General features: G+C 37.2%; 4 protein-coding genes across 5 annotated transcripts; 3 read left to right on the top strand and 1 right to left on the bottom strand.

The window, feature by feature from the left end:
• The first annotated feature begins 463 nt into the window (after nt 1-463).
• On the top strand, nt 464-5379 carry LOC124444894 (biorientation of chromosomes in cell division protein 1-like 1). Of its 2 annotated transcripts, none has more exons than XM_046995571.1 (4): nt 464-644; nt 742-866; nt 2475-4837; nt 4909-5379. In XM_046995571.1, the coding sequence occupies exons 1-4, from the start codon at nt 504-506 to the stop codon at nt 5292-5294; spliced, it is 3015 nt and encodes a 1004-aa protein (XP_046851527.1). In that variant the 5' UTR covers nt 464-503; the 3' UTR covers nt 5295-5379. The 2 variants fall into 2 exon arrangements, with proteins under 2 accessions (XP_046851527.1, XP_046851528.1); XM_046995572.1 differs by having other exon boundaries at nt 531-649.
• A 297-nt stretch (nt 5380-5676) lies between these two features.
• LOC124444900 (ras-related protein Rab-28-like) lies at nt 5677-7666 on the bottom strand. The gene is made up of 8 exons (XM_046995577.1): nt 7460-7666; nt 7227-7323; nt 7074-7162; nt 6776-6911; nt 6607-6679; nt 6157-6187; nt 5967-6044; nt 5677-5870 (listed from the first exon to the last, which is right to left on the bottom strand). The coding sequence occupies exons 1-8, from the start codon at nt 7535-7537 to the stop codon at nt 5775-5777; spliced, it is 678 nt and encodes a 225-aa protein (XP_046851533.1). The 5' UTR covers nt 7538-7666; the 3' UTR covers nt 5677-5774.
• Nucleotides 7667-8122: 456 nt separating this feature from the next.
• LOC124444897 (pantothenate kinase 3-like) lies at nt 8123-16876 on the top strand. The gene is given in 8 exon segments (XM_046995575.1): nt 8123-8222; nt 12717-12904; nt 13854-14212; nt 14700-14950; nt 15738-15914; nt 16063-16223; nt 16226-16311; nt 16473-16876. Coding segments are annotated over 7 exon segments (1125 nt in total). The 5' UTR covers nt 8123-8222; nt 12717-12861; the 3' UTR covers nt 16521-16876.
• On the top strand, nt 8321-12203 carry LOC124444895 (mannosyl-oligosaccharide glucosidase-like). The gene is made up of 4 exons (XM_046995573.1): nt 8321-9059; nt 9154-9469; nt 10035-10806; nt 11066-12203. Exons 1-4 carry the CDS (start codon nt 8791-8793, stop codon nt 12139-12141), a joined length of 2433 nt encoding a protein of 810 aa, XP_046851529.1. The 5' UTR covers nt 8321-8790; the 3' UTR covers nt 12142-12203.
• Nucleotides 16877-18145: the final 1269 nt, after the last annotated feature.

Genomic DNA, 18145 nt, shown 5'->3' with positions numbered 1-18145 from the left:
GATACATATCTATTCTGTGGTTTTGTGCCAACAGTGGGGTGCATTTGGAATGCTAAATAGAGTGGGTTTTGCATCAGTCTTTAATCGATTTTTCAAATCATTTGCAAACATCATATCTTCAAAATGATCAGTGCATAATCGACAATTTTTGTAAAGGTAGTTTGCATCCTTGTTCATAAGATCCTCTGTTCTGCTGAGAATCACCCATTCCTTTGATCTGGAAAGACAAATGACTGGGGTATGAAAAGGTTGTTTTATTTGATTTCTAAAAGCAAAATTTGATTTGTGATTGAAATTTCACCTTTTGGGATCTCTTGGAAATCTAAAAAAACTTAGATGTGGATGTGAATGCTTGCTGTTTGAACAGTTAACACCAGAACAAAACGTTCGTCCTCCTCCTTGTCCTTTATATTTCTTTCCAGTATTATATTATATACTATATAGTATATATTCTGTGCCAATGGCACGAGCAAGCCTGCGAGCAGGCTTTTGAAGACTTCAAAATGGCAGCCGTTTCGAACAGTACTAAAGTCGAACATGATGCAAAAACGAGAGGAATTATTCTTCATATTGTCGAGCAGATCAAAAGCCAAGGTGTATTCGATAGATTTAGACGCGACTGCCTTGAAGAACTTGACAGCAAGGTGACGTACGTTAAACTTTCATGATTGTTTACGAGAATAGTACTGTGGTTTGAATCAATGAAATTGTAGTAATATGTGGAAATTATACATTTAAAAGGAGCCGTATAGACAATTAAAACAGCGAGTTGAAAGTCATGTGGCTACTTTCTTATCCAAGCAAACTTTCAGTGGAAATTTGCCGAAGAATCAACTCCGTACGAGTCTCAGGGCAAACATCAACCAGTAAGTTATTCACTCTTGCTTGAGAGAGTCTTGAATATGTTTGCATAACTGCTGCAAGTTATCAAGGAGAGATTCTTTCACTGTTCAACTATCAATGTGGTGCATGCTTAAGTATTTGCCGCTGATTGAAATATTTTTAAAAGATACTGCAATGCGATAAAGCAAAATAAACAGCTTGGCATAATGGCCTACAAAGTACAGATGTTTACATGATGTGAAACTAACATGCAGAAGTAAAAGTCTTTGAGGTTTTTTCCATAGAGTACAAATAGTTTATGAATGCTATGAAAACTTAACGGTGGGAGGGTCTGCATGAACCTTTGGCGTGAGAACATAATAGAGGGAAGTTTAGCTTGTATTGGCAAAGAAAATATTGCTTTGATATTTGTGCAGTGTACTAATTACACAGAATGCACCCTGACTAACTAGATTTAGGTTGATGAAATTCTAATTATATTGTGTTGCTAAATGATGGATACCAACCCCCTGAGATATTTTAAGGGTTGTAAAGATGTATTAGGCAATGGTTTTATTAAAAAATTATGGTAAGACTGAAAAGTTTGCCTTGCACACCTGATGTCTTGGATGCACAGTTCTCAGAAAAGTAGGTAGCAAAGCATGCAAATTTTGCTACTTGGGCACAAACTTCTTACATTCGATCATATTTTTGACTGTAAATATTTATCCCCAACAAAGTCGGCATGTATTAGATAGAGATTGCCAACATTTTGTACACAATTTCCAGCCAGGAGTATAGTTATAGTGTTTGATTGGATAACAATCCTATTAACTTGCTAAGTAAAAAAGTAGTAAGATGTGAACATATTATCTGTTTACAAACAATAGTAAAAGATGTGAACGTATTATCTGTTTACAAACAATAGTTTGCAAACAGATAATATGTTCACATCTTACCACTTTTTTACTAAGCAAGTTAATAGGTATGTTATCCAACCAAACACTACTAACACATTAATCATACTTTAGCATTTCATTGTTGTTTGTAGTTTGTATTGTTAATGAATGTAAGTTAAAGTTCCTCTATTAGCAAAAGCTTTTATTTGCGATATCAAAACTAGATGTAATTTCTAAAATATCTGTGAAAAAAAAATTTCAATTTGGTCAAATCCTCTTCTTGTCATGGTGGTTTAAAGTTGCTTTTCGAAGAACCTTGTCCATTAGGCATGAAGTCTGGGTCACCCATATTATGACTTCATCCAAGATAGTTGACATATATATCTTGTATTGAGAAATCCCTTGCATGACGTCACAAAAGTAAGTCGTTCCAGACTTTTCGAATGATGGACAAGGTGCATTAAAAGGAGCATTTTATCCAACTTTAAACAGCCATAAAAATGGAACAATTTGACAAGCTTAAAAACATTTTTAACTCATACGTTAGATATCACACCTAAATTAAATATCACAATTAAATTTTTTTTCTGAATGGGCCACTTTAAGGTGTCGCAGCCATAGTAATATAAGAAAAACGTTCACTGCATAGTTATGAGAAGATTGAAATTGTTATCAAATGAATATTGTTAAAATGACAAAGTGAAGATCATTACTTTAAACTTTCAAATAATCAAACGTGAATTTTTTTACAAGATCAGAGGTTTTGTCGAAAGGTGTTGATCGTCTTCTTGAGCAGGTTATGGTGGAGAAAAGTACAAGTTTCTACAAGGATATAGAAAATCTTGTCGAAGGGCATCTTGTAAACATTGGTCATTACACTCGATACGACAAGACGACGAAATCCGATGGCCACGCTCGGTCTGACGTCGTGAAGTTGAGCGACAAGGAAGTTGAAGACATCATACAGGAAGAAACAAACAAACTCTTGGAAGCACAAGAAAGTGAAAAATCTAAAACAGTTGCTCATAGCAGCGGAATAAACACTCCTCCACCCGGAACAAGTGGCGAAGCAATCGAAGTGGAAACTATGAATGAAAATGAAGATGATAAGACAACTACTTATAGTGGCCTGCTTTTGAAGATCCGTACTCCTTTAACTAGCGTTGATAACGTAAACGTGCCAAAGAATTATGTTGTAAACGTGGCTAAGATTGAAGCTGAAAGTACAAGTCATCTCGATGACCAAAATAATCTTGCTATTAAAGAGATCAAAGATGTCACACCATCATCAAGCTCCTCTTCTTCTCATTCAGAAAGCGTTCGAGCCCCTTACTTATCTCCCGAGTCTGTCTCTACTGCAGACACATTACCGTCTCACGATGTCAAGTTAACTGAATGTATCAGTGAATCAAAGCTTAAAACATCTGAAAAGAATGCTGTTGACAAGGCTTGGGAAAAATCACCTGAAGTTCTCTCGATTTCTTATCCTCAAGACAACAATATGCGCGAAATCTCGACTTTAAAACATGAGCTGATGGAAAATGAGGACAAAAGCAAAGATGTTGGGGAAATCCCGGCAGAAAATGTTGATGCATATGAAGCTATTCATGGCACAGTGACTGATGTCAAAGAAGAAACGATCGAGGGTGGTTCAATAGGCTCTAACGTGGAGGCTTCTAAAACAATATCAATGAAATCGGAAAACAGCAAACTTAATATTGAAACGAATCAATCAGAAGTAAAAGCTGACAAAGTAATAAAAGAAAGAAAGTGCGTGGAATCTACCGCTAACGAGCCCGCAAAGAAAGCATCGCAAAAATCATCGTCAAAATCTCTCTTTTTGCATTCTGCAACTAAAGAAAAATCCGAACAGGATTTGTTTACAGAAAGGTGTCAAAAAAAAGAATCCGAGAAAAAAAATATTAAAAATTCAAATGTCGATGATGTGACTGAGTTGTCTGATTCGGACTTTACCGTGAGCTCCGTTCATACGAGCGATCTATCGTCGCTGGAAGACAGTGATATGGAGTACGAGGATTACCAAGAACTCGTGATGAAAAAAAATGAAGAGAAAAGATCTCGTGGTGAGTTAAAAGGTATCGCTGATATTGAAAGAATTAACGAGACTCACATTAAAGAAGATTGTGTAGGAAATCATTCGGTTGCTGATGAAAAAAGGGGCAAGATTGCGATCGATACATACGACAAGGAAGATACGAAAGAAGAGATGGTTCGTGATACTCGTGATCCTGGCTCAAGTTCTTCAGTAAATCACACACATAAAAAACGTAGCGAGGGAAAAGTTAAAAGTCGAAGCGGGGAGAACGAGACTTGCTCGAAGCTGTTACTTAAAGCCGCTCGTGATAAACTTATTGATGAATCGCTTGGAAAAAAGACCTCGGGTCACTCTAATAAAAAGAACAGAATAAAAAATGAAGGCGAGGACGGAAAGGAGAGATCGTACAATCCGAAAGGCGTTAACACAAAGAGACGGAAAGATCGTGACACTAAAAGGAATGAGAATATTTCAAGTAGTGAAGGAACATGCGAGGTTTACGATCTCTTAGATAAGAAAGCTGACGCGAGTTTGTCGATCGCTTCTGGCGAGCAAGGCTCCGACAGAGATGAAAATGTTACAAAGGTGCTAAATGAAAGTCTGGTTACCATGGAAAGCAATAATGACGACTCCAACGCAGAAACTCAATTGGAAAATATGAAAATGAAGAAACGCAATCAATCTGATGAAGTTGTAATGGCGAAGAGAAAGAGCACAATAATTGAATCGGATTGTGATGCTGCCCCTATAGAAACCGATGAACTGGAAACTTACCCCATTACAAATGCCAGTGAACATAAGCAATCAATTTCATTTTCGGAATCTTCGGATGACCTCTGTCATGAAAAACGTACGTTTAATAAATTGGCGCCACGGTCTACTAACGAGTCGGCCGTCTTTGAACCGATTGAGCCCGATAAAACGGCGGTGGTTTGTGTACGAGAAACTTCGGAAGAAAGTGAGCTCTCTCGGCAATTCTCTTGTGATGCAACTTTTGATGATTATGCGTCGGATGCTGAAAGCAATGTTGAAGATACTGAAGTTAGAAGTTTTCGTTTAGGTAAGCGTTAGCACGAACACATCTTTGCGAATAGCTCATTTTTCTTAAGTTTCTTTTGTTTTATTAAATAGGTAAGCGAAGGTTTTCTCGTCAACGCTCAAATGAAACAGAAAGAGAAGAGTCGAGTACTTCTTCGACACCAAGCCAAGAACAAAAAGACGCAGTTCCCCAACGCCGCTCTGCAAGAATTACTTCAAAAGAAAAGACTAAAGGTGACGAAGAAAACATGGAGTCCACTGCAGAATCGTTAAGGAACTCGCGACGCAGTCGTTCTTCTCAGGAAAAGACAATAGAAGTTAAAGGTGCAAAACTAGTTGACGACAAGCAACGTGAAAGAGCCGAAAAACGCTCTTTAAGACTGTCCAGTGATAGCGCGGATAGCGATATTAAACCATCCAAAAGATCCAAACGAGCTGTAAAGCCTACACGATGCTATTCGCCCAGCGAAAATAGTTGAGTTATTGCCTGTCGCGTATTGATTTCACTTTATAAATAGGCAGTCATTTATCAATAATAATGATATTTTCTGTCAATGTGTATAAGACCATGACGAGTGCTGTCTGTTTTCATTTTCTAAAAACGGCGGACAATTTCCACGTGTTGCACACATGTCGTATTTTATCGTTAAGAAAGATGTGAGCGCAACTTTTATACGATATATGTTGAATGAAATTTCTCCAGTGAAGACACGCAGCTGCCATGCACATAGCTAGTATGCCCAAGTGTAAAGTCAAAATATGTATTATTTTGGTGGGGAGTAGAAAAGCTTTTATGAAAAATATTTTCACTTGGTGAATGGGCCTACTACTATGTGCTTGAAGTGCACAAAATTTCCAAAATAATTGTGGTCTTTATGTATTTAAAAACAAATATTTTTTGGAAATGGCTATAAATAAGATAATATTGATATTATTGTTAAGTCTATCTGTGTCATTATTCATTGCACGCTGCAAATTGAGCTCTTTTGCTGTGATGCCTGTCTAGATGGTATTTCATTGTTAGCATATTGAACAACACCAGCCTTCAGTACTTGCTGTGGTTGTTTAGTTAAGAATCAATACAAAATGTGAGTGTGTCGAGGATGATTGATAAAGTTGCACAACCATTTTACAAACTTTACATAGGATACGTTTGTCTTCTCTAGTTCATTTTTTGTCAACCTTATTCCCAGGACATCAGCAGCTATTCTTTGAAAACACATTTTCACCTTAAATATCATTAAATATATTAGATGAAAGTGCCCTTCTCTTGAAATCCATTGTCAAATAAAACCAAAGAATTTGTAATCAAAATAATTATGTCAAAGAAAATTTCTCCACCTGATCTCCAGACTTTGCAGACAAACAGTGACTAAAAATACCAAAAGTATAGCTCTAGCAGGACAATTTTGTTTATATTTAATCCAAACAGATGGAGGAATTGTGAAGAGGGAAACAGTAAGATGTTGTGGTTATTCAATGGATAAGGTGATTGCTAGTATTGAATGGGCAGAATTCGTGGAATTCAAGGAGTTGCCGAACTCTAATAGGTTGTCTCTGAAGGTGAAAGAAATAGTGTATTAAATTGCATCAGGCCAATCATGACATGCAAGAGTGAAATGAAAAGAGTAAGAGAAAAGAATTAAGGCATTGAAGAGTATGAGATTAGGAGAAAAACTAAGTGTGGTAAATCCAGTATCCATCTTCCTTCATAGAAAAATTCGGAACAAAATAGGAATGGAATGAATTGCTTCATTACATATGAACAAGGCAACAACTTGTTAATCTTACCTTGACATTGCATGTTCCTTGGCAAACTTATCATGGTGATTTTGTTTAACAACACGCATGTGTTCCAAATCACCTAAGTATTATTATATACGTATAAAAACGTCAGACATCCTCAATCGTAGAAAATCAAGTTGTGGTTATCACAGCCCATCTTCACACAATTTCTTACCTTTATTGGCTATGAGGGCAAATACAGGCATTGAACTTGGGTCTTTCTCTTTCAAACTACTTTTTACTGTCTCCCACCAGTCTTCAAGATTATCAAATGTGCTTTGATTGGTTATGTCATAAACAAACAGGATGGCCTGCAAATTGACAAACATGGCCGAAAAATTGTAAATTTTCGATATAGGCTTCGTAAAACATTGAGATAAAAATGAAACACATAAATTAGAAATAGCAACGTTATTCACGTTTCGATCAAATCTTTTCCCTCCATACGACCCTTAATGCAACAAAATAATCACCTTTGCTCCAGAGAGATATGTGTCAATCATTTTTCCTCCAATAGTCTGACCACCAATATCCCAGAGTTGAATAGAAACATTTACATTACCTGACAAGTAAAGATAGCTTCGGTGAATTTTTTAAAAAATATGTAGTATGTTAGCCTCTCTCACCTGCTAAAACTATTCTTTTTAAAAAGAAATCCAACCCTATTGTTTGCTTGTATGCCTGATCAAAATTCTCTGAAGTATATCTTACTGCAATTGATGTCTGAAAGCAAAATAAAAGCGATGCCGTTGTTCTGTCACATCCCACATGAAAGCGAGAAAAAATAGCGTTCGAGATTTGATAAGAGAACTTTAAAAGCAAAACATTGAAGGAGAATGAATTAATCGCGCTTCTTCACCTTCCCAGCTGTACCATCTCCAACCAAAACAAATTTAAGCTGGTGTTCATTCACCGCTTCTTCTTCAGAATCGGACATTTCTTTATATTCTTTATTGAATAAGTAGCTCCTTTATTAAAACTCCATCTTCTGCAGAACTCCTGTGACCTTTGCTGTTGCCAGCCGCCATTGTTTGTTACTAAGCAATGAAGAATCGTTTGTCACATTTGTACTGTTATATCCGGTGAAATGTGGAAGGAAGAAATGGAAAAAATAGTACTTTCAAAAGTGTTGTTATTTATATAAACAGTACATAAGCATCGGAATAGTCCTTCTCGATTATGCGTAGACTTGATTATTTTCCTTTATATTAATTCGAGTTGATTATTTAATTTGTTTTTATTAGCTGGAAACAGTTAACGGTAAAGCTTCATTTTACAAAATGCAAGGTGTGTAGTATTACATGGAAGCACTTTTTTATGTCAATTTTTTGACAGATGTTTGCACCTTTCGTTGTTGTGAACTTGCAATTTTTTTGCGTCGACAGCAACTATTGTTTTGACACATGTGTGAATAACGCAATCTTTTATAATATCACAAAGGTAAATTTTTGCATCGTTAATATAGTTTGCAGCCAGCCTCAGCTCGCCACGTCATTTGTCACTGGTCCAGGTGAGCCGACGGCATTTTCTTAGCATGTACGACTATTGTTGATGACGGCATTTAATAAAACGATGTAACAAAACATTTGACGTTCTTTGATAAAAACGAAATCTTGTGATCGGTATGTTAGCATCAATACGTTTTTTTCACTTTTAGTTTCAAATTGCGTCTATTGTATTGAGAAAACTAATGTCGAACGTCGTTGTGTTAATTCAAAAATGGCGAACTCACCCGAAATATTTTGCAGTGGTTTAATTTTGCACAATGAACTCAAATAAAAATAAAACTACAGTTCAGAGATATACTTTTACTTTAACTGACGTATTTTTCGGTGGGCGTGCTTTACTTTTGACTTCAAATTTAAATCGTAAACAATTCTCAAATTTTAAGTTTATATTCATTCGGCCGCAATGACGCAATCGCCGTACTGATTCGGTGCAACTTCGTGTGCACGTGTGTCCTCGACTTTAATGCAACGTCAGCGCCGCTCTCCAAGTGCGAGGAGCTGGGCTCAAATTTCGAAGGATCAAAAAACTCGTGTAGTGTTTAACAGAAATAATAAATAGAGGATGGAGAACAAAGAACTACTAAAAAGTCCACATGGCGTGTTTTTGTAACTGCATATATCGTTTTGATTGAAGTGATGTGTTTTCGTACTTGTAAACAGCAGTGTTTTATTTGAAAACAAAATGCCTGCCAGAAGGAGAACGCAAGCAGAAAAGGATGGAAGAAATTCCTCTGGTAGAAAGACCACTAAGAATTCTTCCATCAAGAACAAATTCAAACGCAAGTTACCTAATGCTTCCACAATGTTTATATTAGCCCTGATTTTTCTATGTACCATTGCCGTTGGCTATATGTGGTGGAGGCATTACGTGAAGAGTAGATTATATACACCAATTGTTGCTAGACGAATGATATCAAAATCTGAACTCGGTGACATGGGTGATATTAAAAGGTTTGTCTTTAAAAAAATGAAATAACTAAATTTGAGACTGATATTCTTTTGTGTGGGTTTTTGTCTTTAGTTGATCTTTCTCTTCTTTTTAAAGATTTTGGGGTTCATATCGATCAAATCTATATTTTGGCTTTCGAACAAGAAGTCCCAAGTCACTCATGCTTGGTTTGATGTGGTTCACTGACCAATTTCATGATGGGAGCATTCATATCAGGCATACTTGTGAGCAAAATGACAAATTGCCGAGATATGGTTGGATAAGGCACGATGGTGTCAACTTTGGTATGCAAGAGATTGTTGATCATGGTTACACCCTGAGCACAGATTTTGTTAAAAGGAGTGGAGGGGACAATGGTGGTGACTGGAGTGCGAGGGTGACTGGTCAGTTGATGGAAAATTGGGGAAGACAGGTGAGGAGTAGAGGAGATTTGTATTTAAAATGTCTATATCAGGGTCAGGGAAATAACTTCTTTAGATAGTTAAATTGATTTTAAGAACATTTGCAATACATTTTATAGGATGAACTGTCATCTTCATGGGGACTTTTGGGCCTAGAATCAGTTTCACCACCTGAAGTGATGTGAGAACACATGCATACCTTCCTGATACTGTTTTCACACCATTTCCCACTAGAATTATATGAAATTATGTGGTGTTTACCCTATACAAAGCAAGCATGAGTAATCACTTCCAGCCTGAGTTACATATTTCCCAAAGGCCCAAAAGGCTTATTAAGATAAAATAGTCAAGCTGTCAAATATATTGCAAATGTTTTTAAAGTCAGTATAACTATCAAAGGAAGCTATTTCATTGACCTTGATGTAGACACTTTAAAGGAAACCATCTACACAAGCGTTTTCAATGCATCCTTTTTACATGAAGTTAGAGTCTCTTTGATATCTAACTTCACTGATCAGTAAAGTTCTTCATGAAAACCATTTGTGATGTTAACTTGAACCATGCATGCTCGTTTAGGATCAGAAGATTAATGTAATGTTCTACATTATGAAAGATGGGCCTGGAACATTGAAGACAGATGTTGAAAACGGAAGGCTTTCCTCAGTCACTGGATATACTTCAGAGTTGGGGGATTTCCGAATTAAGTTTTTTGATGGCAACAAGAACTTGCTTTCAACATATTTGAGCACCCATTTGGAGAAGGTCCATCTTGCTAAAGATGTCGTCATGAAAAATTTACACCAGTTCAAGGCTGGTGCCAAGGGAAATGTTCGACTGCTAGGTCTGCCAGGTCGTCGTATGGGCGGAGAATTCGAGAACAAGGAAGAAAATTTCATAGTGTTCAGCGGTGTGTTTGAATTACCCTTTACTATTGAGATTGCTTTTGAATCAGGTAGTTTTAAAGATCGAATCAATACACTGAAAGGTTCAGTCTTTCAAGAAAATTTGATGAAGTACAGTGACTATTTTGAGAAAGTATTTGAACAGAAGTTTAAGCTGAGGAAAAAGGGTCACAGCACTGATGAGATCTTGTTCGCCCAAGCAACATTAAGTAATTTACTTGGTGGGATTGGATATTTCCATGGTGCCTCACTGGTCACATCTGATCTTATCAAGACACCAGTCAAGTATTGGGAGAGTTCTTTGTACACAAGTGTACCTTCAAGATCCTTTTTTCCAAGAGGTTTCTTATGGGATGAGGGTTTTCATCAATTGCTCATCAGCCAATGGGATAGCACAATTAGTGTTGATGTCATCGGCTATTGGCTTGACTTAATGAACATGGAAGGTACTTATCTAAAAAAATTATTTTACTTGTTCTTTAAGTTCTTCATGTTTGAGCTGATATTTGTTTTTATGTTATTATATCTCATTGTGTACTATTAATCCTATTCTTTCCATACTAAATACATACCATGCTTTTATATTTTCATGTTTTGCATGGATTTCATTGGTGAATTGCAATGAAATTTTCCACAAAGTATAGTTTACCTCTGTGTAATTGTATCAAGGAACATGTTGCGCTTATATTTCATTGGTTGTTTAAGGTTGGATACCACGTGAACAAATTTTGGGTGATGAGGCTCGGACCAAAGTTCCTGCAGAGTTTATCGTGCAGCACAATAAGAACGCCAACCCCCCTGCGTTATTTCTTCCTATCAAGTCTATGCAGGAGAAAGGTCTTTTAGATGGAGACTCTCTCCGTAAGCTTTTCCCGCGCCTTCGAGCTTGGTACAACTGGCTTAATACGACACAGGTTGGGATTGCACCATCGACTTACCGCTGGCGAGGAAGAAACGCGGACACAGACAGTGAGCTTAATCCGAAGACTTTGACATCGGGTCTTGATGATTATCCAAGACCATCTCATCCGTCTGACAAAGAGCGCCACGTTGACCTTCGTTGCTGGATGGCGTTTATATCCGGAGTAATGGCCGATGTTGCTGAGTCTATTGGTAAACGACCACGACGCTACAAGGAAACGTATGAATATTTGAAAGACGAGTCCGTGCTCTCTGCGTACCATTGGTCAGAAGGATCGAAAAGTTTTGCAGATTACGGTAATCACACGAAGTACGTGAGATTACGTCACGTTGCCGAGAAACCAGGATTGCCGACAAGGGTAGCTCGCGTCGTTTACAAAGCGGCTCCCGAGGAGAAGTTTGTGCCGAGTATTGGATACGTGAGCTTGTTCCCATTCCTCTTGCAGTTGCTTGACGCTAATTCAACGAAACTCGGGGATACTTTGAAACACATGCAGAATCCTAAAGAACTGTGGAGTGACTACGGTTTACGCTCGCTTTCAAAATCCGATCCGTTATACGGAAAGTACAATACGGAGCATGATCCACCATATTGGCGTGGAGCTATTTGGATCAACATAAACTATCTGGCAGTTCGCTCATTACATCATTACTCCAAACTCGAGGGTCCCTATCAAACGCTTTGCTTGCAATTGTACAACGATCTGCGAAAAAACATCATCAATAATATTTTTGAGAATTATCGTAGGACCGGGTATGTTTGGGAGAATTATGACGACAAGACCGGTGAAGGAAAGGGTTGTCATCCTTTCACCGGTTGGTCATCCTTAGTGGTACTCATGATGGGTGAAATGTATTGAAATGGTGATTTGAAGTTTTATTTAGTTTCGAATAAATTCATTTTGTTGATGTGTTGTTGAAATGGTTTTGTATGGCTGTTAATGGATGGGAAATTTTGTGGGAAACAGTGTAATGTGATGTTTATATTATTGTGGCATATTATGGTCTTTGGGAGGCATGATGTGGGAAGCAATATTTACTTAATGAAAAGTTTTTTTACCCCACGAGTGGCGTGGTCAAATGTTTAAAGTCTACGAACCAGACGAATAAGCGTTTGACAATAAAGATAGTATTCGGTCATGGTTTTCTATGTGCAAGCTTAAATTTCATAATTTTTTAACATTTCTTCAAATTTTGACTTTCTCAAATGGCAAAGAGCAACTCTCACGTTGCGATGTCAGATCATGCATTACGTGACGACATTTCTGCATTGCATGTTCAGACTTGTATCATGTGTCATGCCCGAAACATGTGCTAAACTCGAGGTAGTTAGAAATCAAAAATAAAAGCACTTTGGTCACCAAGACACATAGATGATGACCATCAATTTTACGCTTGAGATCTCATATAACACTTGTTCCGTTATATTTAACAGACTTGCCATAATTTGAAAGTTTAATCGACGGCAGATCAAGGCTAGCGAACGCAGAAAGGACCAATAGGTTTATATGGCACAACCTGGTACAGAGTTTCGTCGCTTGATACCAGCTCTACTAAGGTGTATATTTTATGAGTGATCAATGGCAGACAAGTTTTCTTTGAACACATCACACGTTCATGTTTGTAAGTACGAATTTCTAGCAGATAACTCGCAATTCCGGTGATTGCAAAATCATCGCTAGTTGGAATAAAATGCAACATGAATTGTCGTGGGGGCTTGCAAATATAATACGATATGAAATACACTCATTGGCATTACACGGTATGAATCGCGTTTTAAAGTAAATACACTTTCATACATTATTATTAGTGAATGCTTATTATGGGCATTATGTTAATGATTGTTTGGAATGCATCGGAATGAATTTTCACTGTTCGATACTCAATAGCAATCAATTTTTTAAATCAAAGCGTTTTTTAAATGTAACACCAACAACTACAATAGTTAATCATGGTTGACTGTCGGTAAGCCTGATATCTGCATGATACAGCTATTTTTTGTCAAGTATATATTGTGCGAGTGCCATTGTTTATCACATTAATTGTATTTGCTTTATATCACAAGAGCAGTAAAGCAACAAGAAATTTTTATCGGAAAAAGAACACGTCAGAGATCTTTGATTCTGTGGACTTTACCAAAATGGGTTTTATGTGGCTTTCACAAAATTGTCTTGTATTCGAACTAAAATCTTTTCAAGTGTTTTCACGTGTCTAATGCAGTCATAAATTCTATCTCAGTCAAACTGTCAAACCTTTTCACTGCTTTGTTTACATTGAATGCACATGCCAAATTGCCCAGCAAGCTAATTCATGTGACGTCTTTCGCCTATTTTCTCATAGTTACTGGCTCTGGTCCAATCAAATTGCTTGATATTTTTATACTGTAACATAACAATAGCACGTCATTTTCGAAGCTGGATAAAGCTTGCCAGTGCAGTTAAAATCTTTCTGCAATAAATAACTTAATCATATGCCGGAATGCATCAGAAGTGTGAATACAAAACCGATGAGCGTGTATTTTCTCCAAACTCTGGACCAATGCAAGATCTATCCTTATTCTTTCATAACATAGGGAAAGCTCTACCTTGCGGTATAGATATCGGTGGAACCTTGGCGAAAGTTGCGTTCTTTGAGTGCTCGGTGAACGGTAATCACAACGTTAATGTTGTAAATGGCATTCATGCTGCATTAGGAGACTACGTAAAATCATCACGTCAATACGGCTCTGAGGGCGAACGTGACGAGAGACTGGAGATGAGGAACATAGAATTGGGATCGAAGATAGGAAACTTGCATTTCATACGTTTCCCGACGTCGAGAATGGACGAATTCTTTAAACTTACGAAAGAGGTGCAGCCACATGAGTTTTCTCCTAAAAAGGTTTACGCCACAGGGGGAGGTGCTTACAAGTTCGACGACGAATTTAAAGAAGTACGTTATGTCTGTTCGGTTTCCAAATCCTGAAATAAAATTCCCTGAAGCAACTTTGGTTTCAAGTATTTTTTCAATGTTGTATGTCCATTTTTATAAAAACCAACGGCCCTGGTTTCTGTTCAATTCTATTCTATCTTAACCAGTGGCGTAACCAGAATTATCATTATTCGTTTCTTTTAACAGTTTCTTTAAAAAGTGAACGCATCCAGTTCTCCACCATTGATCTTATCTATTTCTTCTATTTAATGTTTCGTGCTCAGCACTGTCAACCTTTTGAATTCTCCACCGTTGATCTTATCTATTTCTTCGATTAAGTGTTTAGTGCTCAGCACTGTCAACCTTTTGAATTCACCACCATTGACTTTATCTATTTCTTCTATTTAATGTTTAGTGCTCAGCACTGTCAACCTTTTGAAATTTTTGTAAGCTTTACAACAGAATGTGCAAAATAATTCTCTGACTACCATCGTGTTTCCATATTTAGGCTTTGGATCTGCAGCTGGTGAAATGTGACGAACTGGAATGTTTGATTCAAGGAATCCACTTCATGGACAAAAACTTTGTCGGCGAATGTTACTATTTTACGTTTTCTGACGACGACTCGAAACCTAGAAAAGTATCGTATGATTTTCAATCAGCTTGTCCATACCCGTTTATCGTTGTCAACGTTGGTTCAGGCGTTAGTATATTGGTAGTTCGCTCCTCCAGTGAATATGACAGAATCAGTGGGTCAGCGTGAGTATTGTGTATGAAAATATGATGATACCAATGTCGAGCGGGATTTAAGAACTGTTTCCATCAGCGAATTTGTTCCAAGGCGAGAAATAATATCTTTGCAAGAAGAAGACAGTTGCATATGAATGCTTTCATTGAATGTTTCCCTGTTTTTCTTTTGCTTTTGCCATAGCGAACTTCTTGCGAACTTCTGCTTGATGAGGAAACGATTTTTTTCCTTCGTCACGCGTGCGTACAATTGTTTCATCCAAAAATTTTAGCATTTTGCAGAGAAATTTGTCTGAGAAAATTTTGTGCTACCAAAAGTCGAGTTTACTTAATCATTTATCTGTGGAGACTTGAGTTGTTTACGAACAAGACAATTTCGACAAAGCGCTGTGCGTTATTGTCACAGTTAGGTCTTTTTGTCGCTTTCAGACTTTCAATTTCGTTGTCAATGTTAAAAGATTAGATTTTAAACGGTTAGAATGCCATATTCTTAGAAATCTATAAACTAAATGTTATATTTTCGAATTTGGGAAAACCGGCTCTGATTTTTTGCTATGAACTTGATGGGAAAGTGATGGGAAATCGGTTTTTTTATCCTTATGCCTCTTATACTTGAGAAGTGAGAATTTACAATTTCTTGCGTTTCCCATCTATGTGTAAACTAAAAAGTATCTGTATTTAAAACTAGTGGAAGTAGGTTTACTGGTATTGCTTGATTGGTCAGAGGGTATGTTCTAAAACGCTGACAGCAAAACAATGAAATGAAAGAATTAACTAAATTTTGACGTTTTTGTTTTAGTTTGGGCGGAGGAACATTTGTCGGTTTAAGCTGCCTGCTAACAGGTTGTGAGACTTTTGAGGAGGCTCTGGAGTTAGCTTCTAAAGGTAATAATCATTCTGTGGATAAACTGGTGAAGGATATATACGGTGGAGATTATACGAGATTTGGATTATCTGGAGATGTTGTTGCGAGCAGGTAAGAGAAGAAGGTTGTATAGCTTACACGTATCATAAGTCCCTTTCCCTCTCGATTTTGATGGTCGAGTTTCGGCGCTTTTGCTTCACTTTTATTTTGACGTGGACATGGACGAAATCATTGGGTGATGTCATCTTGTCTTTCATAGTTTCGGGTCGATGATATTACCCGAGAGACGTAGCAACGTGACGAAAGAAGACCTTGCATGTGCTACGCTCATGATGATCACTAACAATATTGGATCCATTGCCAGGATGTGCGCTGTAAATGAGGGAATAGACCGAGTTGTATTTGCTGGGAATTTCTTACGGAAAACACTCTTTCAATGAGTATGCTGGCACAAGCCATGAACTTTTGGTCCAAAGGAACAATGAAAGCATTGTTTTTAGAACATGAGGTATTTCAATTGTGTGATATTTTTTTCCATATTTTACTTGGTCAGTAGTTGATTTACTTTATAAAGTAAAATTTGACTCTATATTTCTAGTTCTACAAAGGAAATCAAGTATAACGAGCGACAGTTGTTGTTACTTACTTATGAAATGCTTTCTTTTTTAGGGTTATTTTGGTGCCGTAGGTGCCTTGCTGCAATCATTGAAAGAGTAGTCTGTCACAACTTTCTCTGTCTACATTATTATGAACAATTCAGTGTACGAGGAGAAATATTTCTTAAGAAAACGATGTCCCTGGATACGTGATTCATATCGCTCGGGGAGATGATCGAAATCAAAATAATTATTAGTTTTCATATCAACTATTGAAATGCGTGCAGTATTCAAACATTCTTAAAATAGGCCTCAGTGCAGCAAGTGTATTTCACACGGCTATCTTTTAGCCGACTCCATCACATCGCGCAAGTGTTTTTTCACGGTCTACTTTCATAATCTAATATTTAGTCCATTATTGCAAAGATCTTGAACTTTCCACAAAATAAACGAATGATGCACTTTTGCATAAATCAATGAGTTAGTAAGATGTACCTGTTTAAAGACTAATTTGAAAGCATCATATCCCTTTTAGAGCAGGCATACTGCTATATGTTTGAAGGGTGTAATGTTTGTGTGATATTCCATCCACAAATCGCCTTACATTAAACTTGGGTTAATGTACTTTTTGACAAAGACTGTTTTCGGAAACGTCATCTTGCATTGGCTCTGACTTTTCTCTCACTGACTTACCGGGGGGGAGGTCGGTAGCTATGATCTCAACTGAGATGAGAGTGCTATAAATATTTCTTAGCGTGCTTATCTCAGTCGCTGTTAACTTTCTTTTCTTTTATAATCACTAGCACCCCGTGTGGATTAACTGCAATGGTATATATCTTTGATTTAATGAAAAACATCGGCATCATTTTGTCATTTAGAACAGTTGCAACTTTACTTAATCACAATTCCCAAGTACTTAAAAACTTTTCACTTGTCGACTCAACTCCTGCCCATGTGCATGCCTCTTCTATAATTATTACAGCTCTCCGTTTTTTGCTGTATAACATGATATTCGTGTCCATACTTTGTATGTTTCCATGACCATTTATAACCACTACTTCCCTGCTTAGAATTATAACATGATCATAAGCTTTCTTTCGATCGACAAGTCTGCCAAATTTCATTTTGTCCTTTCTTGGCACGAAATCAAAGTGCTTAGGATCTTTTTTTGCAACTCTCGTATTCGTTTATCCGACATTGTTTTCCAAACTCTTCAATCCGTGCTTCAATGATAGGATTCCTCTGTAGTTTCAGAATGTCCTCTTTCTTCATTTTTTTTTATTCCACGCTACATTTAGAAAGTCCGTCATCTAGAGAAAACATTTCTCACCCAGGCTTCTCTCAACACATCAATGCTGATTCCGGGCGTTTTGTCGCTTTTCATTCTTCTTAATTCTTCTCTTACTTCTTTCGCGTTTAGCGCTATCTCCGGCCCTTCTCCTTTAATGTTTTCGCATTTTCTACGTTGAGAAGTTGTATAAAATAGTCGTCCCAACACAAGCAGAAAATTTTATAATCTCCACTTAACTCTTTTGCTGCATAACGTCTATTTAGTGTCCTCAACACGCATCATTTCCCTTTTCGGAAAGCTCTCGTATTTAAAGCAGTCATTCACCTTTTTTCGGAAGAGAAGGCTGCAGATTTTATGCATCATCAGAACTGAAGATTGTCAAGCAAATTAAGGAAGTTATAGCACTTTGTCTCAATGTTAAAGTGAGAAAAAATAAATTTTGGTCTGAAATAGCA

Source organism: Xenia sp. Carnegie-2017, unplaced genomic scaffold, assembly GCF_021976095.1.
Source record: "Xenia sp. Carnegie-2017 unplaced genomic scaffold, XeniaSp_v1 HiC_scaffold_21, whole genome shotgun sequence".
NCBI lineage: Eukaryota > Metazoa > Cnidaria > Anthozoa > Malacalcyonacea > Xeniidae > Xenia > Xenia sp. Carnegie-2017.
This window is presented reverse-complemented; position numbering and strand designations above follow the sequence as displayed.